The sequence below is a fragment of the Cyanistes caeruleus genome, chromosome 2, assembly GCF_971803275.1.
Source record: "Cyanistes caeruleus chromosome 2, bCyaCae1.hap1.1, whole genome shotgun sequence".
NCBI lineage: Eukaryota > Metazoa > Chordata > Aves > Passeriformes > Paridae > Cyanistes > Cyanistes caeruleus.
Window position 1 is genome coordinate 97,766,812 of NC_141702.1, and position 12,946 is coordinate 97,779,757.

Sequence of the window (12,946 nt, forward strand, 5' to 3'; positions counted from 1 at the left end):
AAAATTAGCATTCTCTTTCTTCAACATACTTGTACTGAAAACAAAAAAGTTAGAAGAGTTATATTGAAAGTGAAGGACAAGCTGCCTGTCTCTACCACATTAGGGAGCTCCTGTGAAAGCAAAAAGACACAGCTACCACTCCTGACTCAAAGTCTTGCTTATCAACTGACTAAATGAAGCGAGGACCTCCACTACCAGCAAATAAATGAGAGCTAGATTTACTGCATCATGCTGATTTATCTGTGCTGTCACTCCTTATCAGGATACAGTGAGGACCACTAGGCAGGGAAAAAATACTGTAGACTCAAACTTTCTGACAAGGTAAGGTTCTTAGTTTTGCTAAGGCAATAAGGAACCAAATAGCATGAGCAAGACAAAAAAATTACCCATATGGCCTGGAAGAGGGTATGTTTGTCAAGGTTGTACTTCCTTTTTCATGGTAACAGGTGTTTCCACTTTGAGAAACTATGTTTTTAAAGAATAACATTTTGAGAACAAATGTAAATCAGTTCATCTTCACAGCAAGTTTCCTGTTTAATTTAATACTACAAATATTATTAAATACTACAAAAATGCAAACAACAGGAGAACTTACATCCTTTTTTACCCCAGAGGATGCAAGTCTCTGTAATCCTCCATAGGGTACAAAAGGTCTGTTTCTGATGGGATCTGAACCTGAGTGAAAGTTTATGCTGCTGTCACAGGCTGTAGCACAGCAAAGGGTTAAGAGCAGAATATTGCAGCGCTACTTCACTCACCAGGACAGCTTAAACCTGATTCCGCTTAAGATAACTGCAATCTCTTCACGTAGGCTCAAGGAAACTAGTCCAGAACTTTAACATCATAAATCCCCTAATAATGACGAGTAACATCAAGTCAGGCAGACTTTAATTATTCCGACCTTTTCTAGACTCAGCCAGGGCTAATTCCTCAGTTTTTGCATACAGTTTCACACACAGTTTGTACCGGGCTGTTGAGCAACACTGTGAATCCTTGAGGGCTATATGCTGGAGAGTGGGTTAATAGCATATTTTAGAGGAAGAACAGTCCCTATTTACTATATAAACTAGGCTTTCTGAAGCACTTGGGGCTTTCATTAGCAATGACCCTTTTCAGGGTAGGCCAGAGCAATTTCACTAAAGAAACCAGCAACCATTTCTTGCACAAATGCCATCCCCAGTGGCACAGCTACAAGCTATTTTAACATTTAATTCTTTGGCTTGGGTATTCGAAGGACTTCAGCTCTTTCAAGACCAGGGCAAACAAACAAAAGCAGCATAAATATGTAATTGTGAAAATGACCAACCTTTACATGAATCATCCTCAATGGGCTGCTTGAAAGCCGTTATGTCATTGAAAGTGCAAAGAAATAAAACCACTTTATCCTGCTCATTTCGAATTGGAGCAATTTTCACAAAGAACCAGACAGGTGTTCCTGGAAACAAACACATCAAAGAGTTGGTCAATGGCAGGCAGAGCAGTAAATGTGCCAGTTTAGATGTTTACATCTCAAATCAGCCATCTGTAAAAGTTACTTTAATGTTGGGTTTTTTTACAAACACCTATTAAGAAAAATAACAAAGCAGCTGACAAGAGTGTTATTTAAGCTCTCTGCTCTGTCTCTGCTTAGCTTTTTAATCTTCAGGAATCACCCTATTTCTGAACTTCACCTGCAAAGTTAATACTTGAACGTAAGAACAGCTTTGTGATCTCCTGAAAGAAGAGTCCCATTTATGTGCAAAGGCTGCACACAACTGTGTCTTGTTGGTTCTTGCAGGATTTGAGAACAGGCCAGCTGTGCCTAGGACATGAGCATAACACAGAGTCTCAATTCAAGAATATGACCAGTTTGGTTGACATTATAATTCCCTGCCAACAGAGAATGCCCTAAGAAAGACCATGCCCTAACTACTATAGTAGCCTATGTCTAGCTTCAGAGCCAGACTCCCAGAGCTCTGGCCCAGCTTGCAAATCCCCCCATGGAAGGGAAACGCTTCACAAGCTGCTTTCCAGCTTGCCTTGTCCTGAGCCTGCTCCCAGTCACTGCAGCGTGAAGCAAGATTCCCCTGAATTCAGGAGAGAACAAGCTGCTAGGACCAGAACACAAGCTCTGGATGGGATCAAGTTGTACTGCACAGAACTGCACCTTTCTAATTACTGCAGTAGATGAACTGCTAATTAAAACTGCTTGAGACATTAAAGCCTGCACATAGCAGAAAAAGATGGTCCCACAATAGAACCCTTCAGATGATGCTGCCATTTCTCCTTGACCTCTATCCACACAGATCACCTTGAGGAGAGAATCTCTCATCAGCCCTGCCTTTCTATATTTCTGGTAGCTCTGCCGAGACGACCCTAGTGATAGCAATGAAGTTCCATGTAACAAGGCAGTGTTTGCCACTCATTTCACCACACTGATTTTAGTGATATTTGAGTATAAGCTGATTGGAGGGCTGGGAACAAAGCACTTGGCTCCTGTATGCCATAACATGACCTCCTTGAAGGCACCATTTTTAAGTCTGAAGTCTTAACTTTAGGCATAAAAAGATGACTTCTCCAACTCTGAGGTACATGGCAATAAGAACAGTCCAGACCTCAGCCTTCAGGGAGTTTGTGCATGGGTTTTCAGACTGTCCCTAGACCCTCAGAGATGAAAACAAATCACTGCTTTTGCAAGCACAAGAATTAAGAGACAGAGGATTCAGGCTTGCTTGCTGTGAGCAACATTTTTTTTCTAATGTGTCCCTTTTGAGCCTTGTTTGGAGAGAAGGGTCTACATACCAGGGGCCAAAAAAAGATCAGGATCAGCAGGAGCTTGACCCTGTGGGAAAGCCAGAATAAAGAGCACCACACAATCATTGTCATTCGTATAGCAAAGTCTGTTTTAGAAAGAGTGATCTTAGAAGACTATTCCTTTTCTTTCTCAGTCACAGGATCCTTCTCTATGCTAGTGATCAGATTCTCTTTCACCTGAATTGCTCAGTATTTTAACATGAGCATGACATTTCATGCAATAGTTTTTAGTAACAAGGGCAACTTGTGTTTCCAGGCTGTCAGTGGGTCACAAGAAAACCTATGGTATCTTACAAGTTACTGTTCAAAAAAGGAAGCAAAGGCAATTTTTTTCCCAACTATGTTAATATAACAGAGGTTGTTGCTACCAGTGCCTCACCTGGCTCTTTCCCAGCCTCAGTGCTGAGCAATCTTTTCTGGCTACAGAAAGGTAGGGCATCTTCAAAACTCATGGACAACTTCCATAAACCAAGTTCAAATCCTAAGGCTCCCACTGTGCCTGCATAGCACACAAGCAGTTTTAAACTCTGGCTGAGATTCCATGCCATATGTACAGCCACTTCTATAAACAGCAGGGTCTATGATGCATGGAGGCCTCTGCTCAAAAAGCAGAGAAATCCAGATGGAATCACCGGTGGCCATTTCTGAAATATGCCTGCATGGCAGAAAGTATTCAAGGGTCAATATAATTTTTTTTTTTTTTTAAAGAGTTAACATTCCTGAACAGCCCCTTCCAAAAAAGTATGAACAAACAAACATGCTAAGTGTGAAAAAAGATTCAGCAAAGTAACCGTGCCAGTAAAATCATCACTAACTTGCTAATGAGCTTAGAAGACACTGCCACAAAGCAGCCAACAGCAATTTTCTATTCAGTAACACCCTTTACACTACCCTTTCTCAAGAGCTCCTAAAATTGCCTATCTCAATTTCTTCTTGCCTACTTGTTTTTCCCAACTTCACATGTGAACTATTCTGAGGCTGATCAAATCTGTATCCTGCTTTTTCAGAGACTCCTTGGTGACTAACTGCTTTTTATTTTACCCACTTCAACACCCTTCACTAACACTGCAACTTTTTAATCAGCCAGGATCTCCATCCACAGCCTTGCTTTATGATCTTTATCTACATGCACTTTTTTAGATTAGGGATTTTTTTCCCCTCCCCAAAACCACTTTGTATTGTTTTACTACTTCAAGCTACAGCCATTCTGCTATGGGCTGTTCACAATATTCATAGCACTGAGGCTGAATTACACACTCAGTTCCTTCTCTGCCTCTCATAGCTATAAAAACTTACTACTATGCTTTTGAAGATGCTGCACTAAACACAGAAAGGGTCCAATTTACCCTCCTATTCTGGCTATTTGTCAGATGCATGATGTCATCTTCCCTTCATGGTTATGCTACAGTATGTTGTTGCAAGATTTTTCTAACATGTTCTGAAATGCAGCAAGAGGACTTTTTCCAATAACCTAAGGCTGCTGCAGGGCAAGGAGCTTTTATCAGCAGGGTTTTTACTTTCTGACTCCCTTGACTCCCACTCATGTGTTGCATTATTTAAAGGAAGAAGTAAGACAAAACACTTTTTTACCTAGAACCAAGTGTATAACTTAGTGATATGCCCCACAGGCTAAAAGAAAGAGCCAGGTGTTCTTGACAGCTAAAAGTAGGGGTGTTTGATGAAATGCATTATTTGGGTACCCTTGTAATTTTCAGAGTGCCACAAACCATGTGCAAAATCAAGGTGGCACACAGGGCCTGCAGAAATCATCTTCCAGTTTGGGATCTACACAGTAACACTGCAAAGGCAGAAGTAAGTAGATGGAAAATTCTGCCAGGCCTGTGTACCTGCCTCCACAACATTGTATTTTCCCTGCAGTGCAGTCCCTAACATCTTGTCAGTGTCCCTTGTGAACAGGAGACAAGTGGATATAAAAATTCGGTCGTGACGTGAGTGCTCACAGTGCTGGGTTACATGGGCTTTCCACAGTGCTCTGCAACCAGGAGCTCATTCACAGCAGAACTGGGATCTGAAATGTGGGAACACACCAAATGGCTCAGCCAAGAAGTGGCCATGCTCATCTTTTGTCCTGCATTCCGGTTTAATTATCAGAAGAATTTTACTTCTTAAACAGTTTATTTAACTATTAAACAGGAAAGCCTAAAGTATAAACTACTTATAAATCAGGTTGGAAACTAGAATTTCAATGTCCTACAGGCAGCCCTCATGCTCCTGGTGTCAAAGCCAACATCCCTGCTCAGCCAGACAACCATGACTAGCAAGAAGCACAAAAAAGGCCATTTTAATGAAAAATCTGATTTACAGATTCAGCCTGTGGGTTATTCAGGGAGTGAAACTGCAGCATGTTCCAGAGCTCTCACAGCAAAACAAGAGTAACTTCTCAGTCTGCACTGATGCACGGCGACACAGAAAGTGTTTACCAGTGTTTCCAACAATACATCTACTTCCATTTACATTTTGTGTTTAGTCCTGGCAACCTCTCTCCCTGGTGAAGTTCAGTGGTAATACCAGTGCACAAACAAAAAAGTAAACACTCATGAGCTACATTGGCTTCTGTTAGATTTGGAATCAGCAGTGGAAGAATCCAGCATTTGTCTAGTGGCATAGCACCCCTCATGCTAGAAAAGGGAATGCCCCTTCAAAGCTGCAGGACAAGCAGTGTGGACAACTGAGAAGAAATGCAAATCTAGAATGAATGCCCAACAGTAGCCATAGGACTAGCCTGGCTCGAGGTACCAAAGTTACATAGCCAATCCAGAATTAGCAGGTGCAGATCTTGATAGGCTTTTGTGACCTAAGGACAGTACTTACGGTGTTGCCTGACAGCAAAGACAATTTTAAGAGCTGTGATTCAAGTCCCAAGTCTTCTTCAGCCTAACACACTCTAAATGTCTGCATACCTTTCAATTTCCCATCTGAAGGACAAATAGTTCTGTCTCTTCCCTATAATTTTTTTTTCCAGTCCTGTGTCATGATACGTTCAACAATGATACGTTCAGCCTCTTGCTGGGCAGCAGCACCAGCATTTCACATGCTATTTAACTTTGGTTGAAGTCTTTCAGAAATTCTTACATTATCAAAGTGAAAGAGATCTTAAAGTCTATTCCAGCTTCTCCCTGAGCATACCATTGAGCTCTTCTAAGTTTTCCTTCCTGCCAAATAGGCTATATGAAAATCAAAACCTCTTTAAATGTACTCTTTGGTTAAATGGCTCAAGGTATGGGCAAAGAGGCCAACTGTTTTTCAGAACTACAAAAAACAGGGTTTAAATAAAACTGGAATACACAATTTGTCATTCCAATAATTAAATCAAAATTAATTTTAAAATACAATTTTAAAAACCATGTTTTGACAATTCAGCAGACATCTACACTGCCATTAATGAAGGGGGCAGGTTTCCTCTAAGCAGCACAACCTCTGCATTTCTAAATAATGTCTCAGTCAAACATCATCAGACATGTATTGTCCTGAAGGGAAACAGTCAAGCAGCATGGAAATAGGAACATGTGACCTCTCTCCACCAATTCCTACATGCAGCAATGCAGACAGCAGGAGTTAAGTTATAGAAACAGCATGGCTGACCATTATAGCCACTCCTTTTAGGGTTTCGCTTATGCCCAGGTACTCAGTGTGAGATTGTTTCTCTCTATCCTACACAGACAGAACAGTTTGTCAATGTCAAACTAGCAAACCAGCTGATGAGGTGTGATCAGAGTTTGGCAAGCCATTATATCCACACAGATTTTAACCAGGTGTTCAGAGGAGCCCATGACATTTGACCACGCAAGACAAAGAACAAAAGTCTTCCTACAGACTCTAGTTTTGAGCAGAGAGTGTGTACCAAATGAGAACAGACCAACTCAGCATGTAGCTCACCACTCTGTGCCAACAAGAGTAAACCTTTAAATACATTCCCAGCACTTTTAAAGCTGTTACCTTCGTGTCCTCTCTATCTGGTGCCAGGATGCTGTAGCACCTAGCGCTTCTAAAGGTCAGATCTTTACATGCTAAGATAAGAAAAATCAATTTTAGTCCCCAAAGGTGGAATTGCTATTCAGAAGGCTTATCCTATGACACTGAAACTACACAGTAGAAAACAAGGTTCAGCACACACTCTTGTACTGCAGTAGTGCTGACACAGTTCACCTGATTCTGTGTTCTCTAAAGAACAGGAGTATAAGGAAGACACAGTAAAGTTTTGAGATCTTCTTTCCATTTACCCCAGGAAAAATACTTAAGGATTACTACTGGGAATTCTGTACATATTTGTGGAGATGACAGCAGGCCTTGCTTGCCAACACACTTGACAAGTTCAATGGGAATTACCAGTTTTATGAGTCAAAAATACTTAAATACTTAATTTGACCTTGCTGAAGGTAACTGAACTCACACAGATGGATTTCACAGGAGATTCAGGTGTGCATACTGCTTGACAAATAATAGAGCTACACTTCAGTGAGAGGTCGAGGAGGACACATGTCACTTGACTCCAACACCCTCATTCTTTCCTGCTTCTGAGCCTATGCTATGATATGGGTTAGCAAAAGTTTCCATATGGAGGCACAGCACACACAAATATAAATGGGTTTAGATGGTTAGAAACAGTCTCAGTTATGAGAAATTATTTAGTGGTGGGCAATCACAGTTCTACAACCCTAAAGTGAATTTTGCTGCCTATACACTAGAATGGGGTTGCTTGCTTTTGAACCTCTATAGAAAGCACTGGTCCTAAAGATAAATGTAAGTAGAATCTACCAAACACTATTTTAGGTTGATTTGTCATTCTCTGACATCTGAAGGCTTTCTAATACACTGGGGGAAGAAGGGAGAATGAAGAAGGGGAGAAGAGTGTGCACATATTAAAATGAAAATTTAAAAAAAATCAAGCAATCAAATAAAAGCACCACACACACAAATACTCATGCTATTAAATTTGTTAAATGCTCAAGCACGCAGAAAACAGGGAAGTGAACCCCAGTACAAACTGAAAGTGCATCCCAGCCTTTGGGACTCTTACCATAGTATTTCTACTCAGCAAAGAGCTATGGCTTTACCGAACTGTTTTGTAGTGTGCAAAATAGTTACCAACAGGCAGCTCAGCATTCTGGCAAGCATTCTGCTGGTCCTATCTGTAAAGAACTTCTGAGACAAAAAAAAAAGTGTCTTAACACTGTCTCTGCAGCACAGCTGCAGACCATAAGCAATGGGAATGCCTCTGCTCAGACAGGGGACACTTGAAGACTCTTTCTAACTCTTGATGCACTTCACCTTGGACGAGTTCACCACACTTCAAATATTCTTCCACTGAAGTAGGTCAAGTACTGCACAGAAAAGGGGGTTAGATTTCAATTGGACACCACCTCTTCAGGGGCAGATAGAAGCAAGAGAATTTTGTATTTTTACAAAAATTTACTTCATCAATAATGAAAGCAAGTGCATATAGAACAAGCCTGCTTTTGCACTGCTTGTATGCCAGGCCTGCATCGTAGATGAAAAACAAGACAAAGAAAATCCAAGTTTAATTCACTCAGCCATTTTTAACTCATGAGGCTGACCATAAAGTGTAAAAACTTAACAAATGGCTGTCAAAGTCTCATGAGAAATTAGATGTTTAAAACACATCAATTCAGGTAAGGTAAGATATGACTAAGGCTAGATATAAAATATTTTCTAATACATTAGCTGTATCCTTCCTTGGTATAAGTTCATTTATCTCCACTGACTTCAGATTTAGTAATGTTTTAATTTTCCCACATAAAAATAAACAATACTTCCAGCGTCACTGGGCGCTCACATCTAATTAAACAATGGAACTGAAGCTCTCATGTGAAATTACTGTCAGTCTTTCTGTTGTCATTTTGCAATCCTGATTAAAGAAAGCTTTCACTTTGTCTCCTTCCAGGTATGACAATGAATCCCCACGGAATGCAACTGGATGGCATCGAAGCAACAATGACAAAAATCTGGTGGCTACACACCTGTTTGCTCTAATTGTTTCCAATTATCCTGAAGAAGCTCTGTATTTCTGGGAAGCAATTCTTCCACGGAATAACAGTGATTTTTACATATCTGCTAAGTTATCAAGGGATAACTTGCCCAAGGAATAACCAGACCTCTATCCTGTCATAACTCCAAGTTCTGAAAACAGGGAATATAGTCACTTTTGGATGCAGGGAGGACTGGACAAAGAAAGGGAAGGCCTAGACAGAGGCAGCATCCATAAACACAAACAGGAAATTGTATGTTGTTTCTGGAGTCAATACTGTGAACTGCAATGAAGTTTGTGGATATTCTGTACCTATCAACAGCTGGATGGGGTATTCTTATCACACAACCACGTAAATGCTAGCACTGGGTCACCGCCATGGAGAGTGCTATGTCCAAAAATAAACAGCCTATCACTTCTAGTAGCATCATTAAATGTCTCAATCTGCTTTGACATGTAAGACCAGGGAATAATTGTTGCTCAGAGAAAGAAAAAAATGACTGCTGCTCCTAAAAGTACAAGATTGACTTGCACTATGGGCATCATTATTAACTCAAAACTCCTATTTTGTTTTCCTTTGTTCCTCCAAAAGGATAGAGACTATACTGTTAAAACAGCCAGAATCACATTAAAAGTGCAGGCTGTGGAAAATGTACCAATTATCCAACAACTCAAAAATGGGAAAAAAACTTGCTATTTATCATGACGTTTAGTTTATGAGGGACTAGACAGGTAAAGAACAAGAAAAATCTGTTTCACTGGCTAATTTGAAAAAGCAAAATAGAACGAGGAAATAACAGACAGACAAAGCAGAAGAAACAAAGAGCAGGAAAAAAGATTTCTAACAAAATTCAGGGTCCTTTTCCAAGCTTTCAAACTGAGAGCAGGTTAGAACCAATCATGTTTATTATCTGAACCACTGCTATAGTTGCAGGCAGAGGTAAGGTGACCAGAAAGGAAAGGCCACTTAGCAGTCTGGGTGCTAAATGACTGGTAAATAGGACAGTGTTTTCCTGTGACAGTGGAGAAAAATTTCCAGGATGTCCTCTTCTTGGTATTTTTCAGTTAAAACTCTCTAGTGCTATTAGTCAGTCTCTGTAACAGTAGTTAATGTATCTCTAAAGCTGCAGATCTAACAAACACTAGGTGCCCTGCAGTTTGTTAAGCTTGAAAGCAAGCTCTGTGCTTTCCTTTTTCCCATGCCTGTGACCCTCTGTGTACAGAGCAGAACCATCGCAGCTCCGTCTTTCGGCAGGTCACACAACACAGCTACTGCACAGCTGGACTTTGTTCTAGGCCACCTCTCCTCGGAGGAGAGCACAGCAGGGCAGGAAATATTCCTCACTCCACGGTTACCTTGCTTTAAATCTGCATAAAAGACAGAGAGGCCCCAGGCTCTACTACAGGCCATATGCTGCAGCATGACAGAAGAGTAGCTGCATAGTCTCTTGGTGCCAAATCACTGATAACTAAGAGAGAATTCCAGACTCTCCTAGATCCCAGGACTGCAGCTTATTTACTTGGCTTTGGATGCATAGATGTGAGCTGCATATGGTCCCCGTGGCCACAAGCTGAGCTAGGAACAGAAATCAGCTTTTAGGAAATAGGTAAACATCAGAGGCAGGTAGCCCTAGGAGGAAAGCAGCACAAAGCAAGGCCATACAGATTGTGCACACAGGCAGTACCAGCTTCATCATTAGAAGGCTAAATTGTTAAGAGTAAAATAAGTTACAGAATGCAATTTTTTCAGCTTAACATCTGGCCTGGCTGAAGACCTCAGTGTATTTACACTTCAGGTGACATTAAGTAGATTAAAATAACCGTGCACGACATCATCCACACTAGGTGAGATACCAAGTTTGGGGCAAGTAGTTCATCTGCTGACATGTGCAGTTACAGACAGACTAAATTTCCCAGGGAAAAAATCATGTGCCAATTAAGGATTTTTTGTCAGAAACAAAAGACATTTCATTTGAAATCATCAGAAGTAGTTCAGTTTCTAAAACAAAAGATGGGTTCTTTTGATTCCAAAACGACTATATACTGGCTTTGCTATATCATGTTTTTAAAAACTGAGAAAGTATGTTCTCTGCAATGGAAACTTGCCTCAACCTAGCTTGTGTACTACCATTGTTGATGGAACAAGTGTTGTCTTAAAGCATCACACACAAATTACTCGAAACGTCAGAACAAATTAGAAAGCTTCCTCTGCCTCCCTGAGTGACTTTCATCTCTAATGTTCTCATATCTCCCTTTTAGATCAAGTGGCAGAACTGGGACTTACTTGGCCCTAGCTAAAGCACTGTCCTCCAGGGTGACAGAATTGCAGTTTACACTACAATTAAGAACAACTTTACACACCTACAGTAATGAACAAACCAATCAACTACTTACTGTTCTTCTTGTACATCAAGATTTCAAAGGAGTTCATCTCATAGTTCTCAAATGTTTGTCGGACCTTGTCAATTGTATCTTTGTCTGTCAGCTCTCCATACATAAAACTGCAAATAAACAGAGAAATTCAAGTCAGATACCAGACAAAGACACAAAGACATTTGTTTACCAAGTGAAAAAGACTCATTTAGAAACGGCTCTTCTTTGATTTTGTTTCACCTGGAAAGCATATTTGACAGATGTAGCCCCAGGAGATAAAAGACAAAACTGGAATAAACAGATTACTTTTCTCCTCAAGGAACAGGCACAACACTACAAGCTATTTAACAGAAAATAAATCTGTTCTCAAATACCTGCAGGTGCTGCTTTTTTGCATAACTTCTGCTCTGTGATATCCTGATAACTTGCAAAATCCATCATTGCTGTAGACAATGGGCCAATCCACGATCTGGGCATTACCCAAGACAAAATTAGTATCTGTTTGAAAAAACACATCAGTTAGACATTAGTCAAAGCAATGGTTGCATTAGAGGAAATACTCATTTCAGAACCCAACCCCAATTGCTTCAGTCCCTGCAAAATTTCCCCAGATATCATTCCCACTGCAGTCAACAGGATTATTCTTGGTTTTAATTTTAAGTAATTTTTTTAGTTTTTAAAGATTCATATTTTAATTTATTTTTTTTTCATTTTTAAAAGAGTGTTAATTACTTAGACAAAGTATAAATAAAACACATGATGGTTAAGCAAGTAAAATTCTTTTCTTGACTGAGGACACATCCACCAAACTGTTTCCCTCTGTGCCACATGCAACTGACCCACCATGACACTCAGTTTGATGTGAAGCCTCTTACAGGTGGCCAAACCAGCACATGAGCAATATTTCTCCTCCCTGAATGCAGACACAGTGGCTTCTCTCAACACTGCCTTCGCTGCTGGCCACACAAGCTCCAATACTTGTGTGCTACAAGCACTCCACACAGGACACCAAGAACGAGGGCTAGCAATTACACCAGTAGAAAGGACTTGTTTGCTAAACAGGCCAGAAGGAGCTTCAGTCAGTATGGAAAAAAAAACAAAACTAAGCAGGATTCATGCCTCCATTCTTGCCAGAGCTGTGCACGCCACATTTTTTATGATTGCCAACTCAAACCTACTCAAACCTGTGCCAAGACTGACAGCAGTGCTGCTCCCCAGGCACTGGCAGGCAGCAGGAGATGGTGGCTCCTGTCACAGCTGCAAGGACCCTCTGGCTTCAAAAAGAAAGGCTGGGCAGTCACATGAGACCAAGAGGCACTCATTTTTAAGGAGAGCCCTTACAGGAGTCTACCACCCTGTCTGCTTTTCAGTATCAACTCCCAGCTGCTCACACATCCAGAGATCTCATTAATGCTTCCTCCAACCAAATGACATTTTACCTATTAATTGCAGAGAGTTTAGTCTTTTTCAACATTCCCTTTCAAAATCTTTCACCCCAAACTTCAAGTGGGTTTAAATAAGCAGTCCTGTAGCTAGCCAAATCCACTGCCCAATACCACAAGCATGATTACTTTTATATACTCCGCAGAAATACAACAGTAATACAACTTCAGGCTATTTTAGCTGCTTTGTTTCTCACAGCCTCTTTTAAACCATGGGATTTGCTTAGCTGAAGCACTTTCTCCCCAAAACAATACACCTTTTTTACCCCTTCCTACGAATAAGTAAATCAAGTAATTTCTCACTGCTAAAGCAAGTGCTTTTGAGTATCTG

The 12,946-nt window shown here is 40.6% G+C and overlaps 1 protein-coding gene across 2 annotated transcripts in view; it reads right to left on the reverse strand.

Moving 5' to 3' along the window:
• The window catches only part of KCNH1 (potassium voltage-gated channel subfamily H member 1), a 179,478-nt gene that overhangs the window by 156,732 nt on the left and 9,800 nt on the right, over positions 1-12,946 (reverse strand). For both annotated transcript variants that reach the window (XR_015283679.1, XM_086878508.1), the window contains exons 2-4: positions 11,548-11,671; positions 11,195-11,301; positions 1,307-1,435 (exon numbers count right to left, since the gene is read on the reverse strand). Coding sequence is in view for 1 of the 2 variants with exons in the window: in XM_086878508.1 (XP_086734634.1) it covers positions 1,307-1,435; positions 11,195-11,301; positions 11,548-11,671 (360 nt within the window). In the remaining variant the exon portion in view is untranslated. The remainder of the gene's footprint in view (positions 1-1,306; positions 1,436-11,194; positions 11,302-11,547; positions 11,672-12,946) is intronic.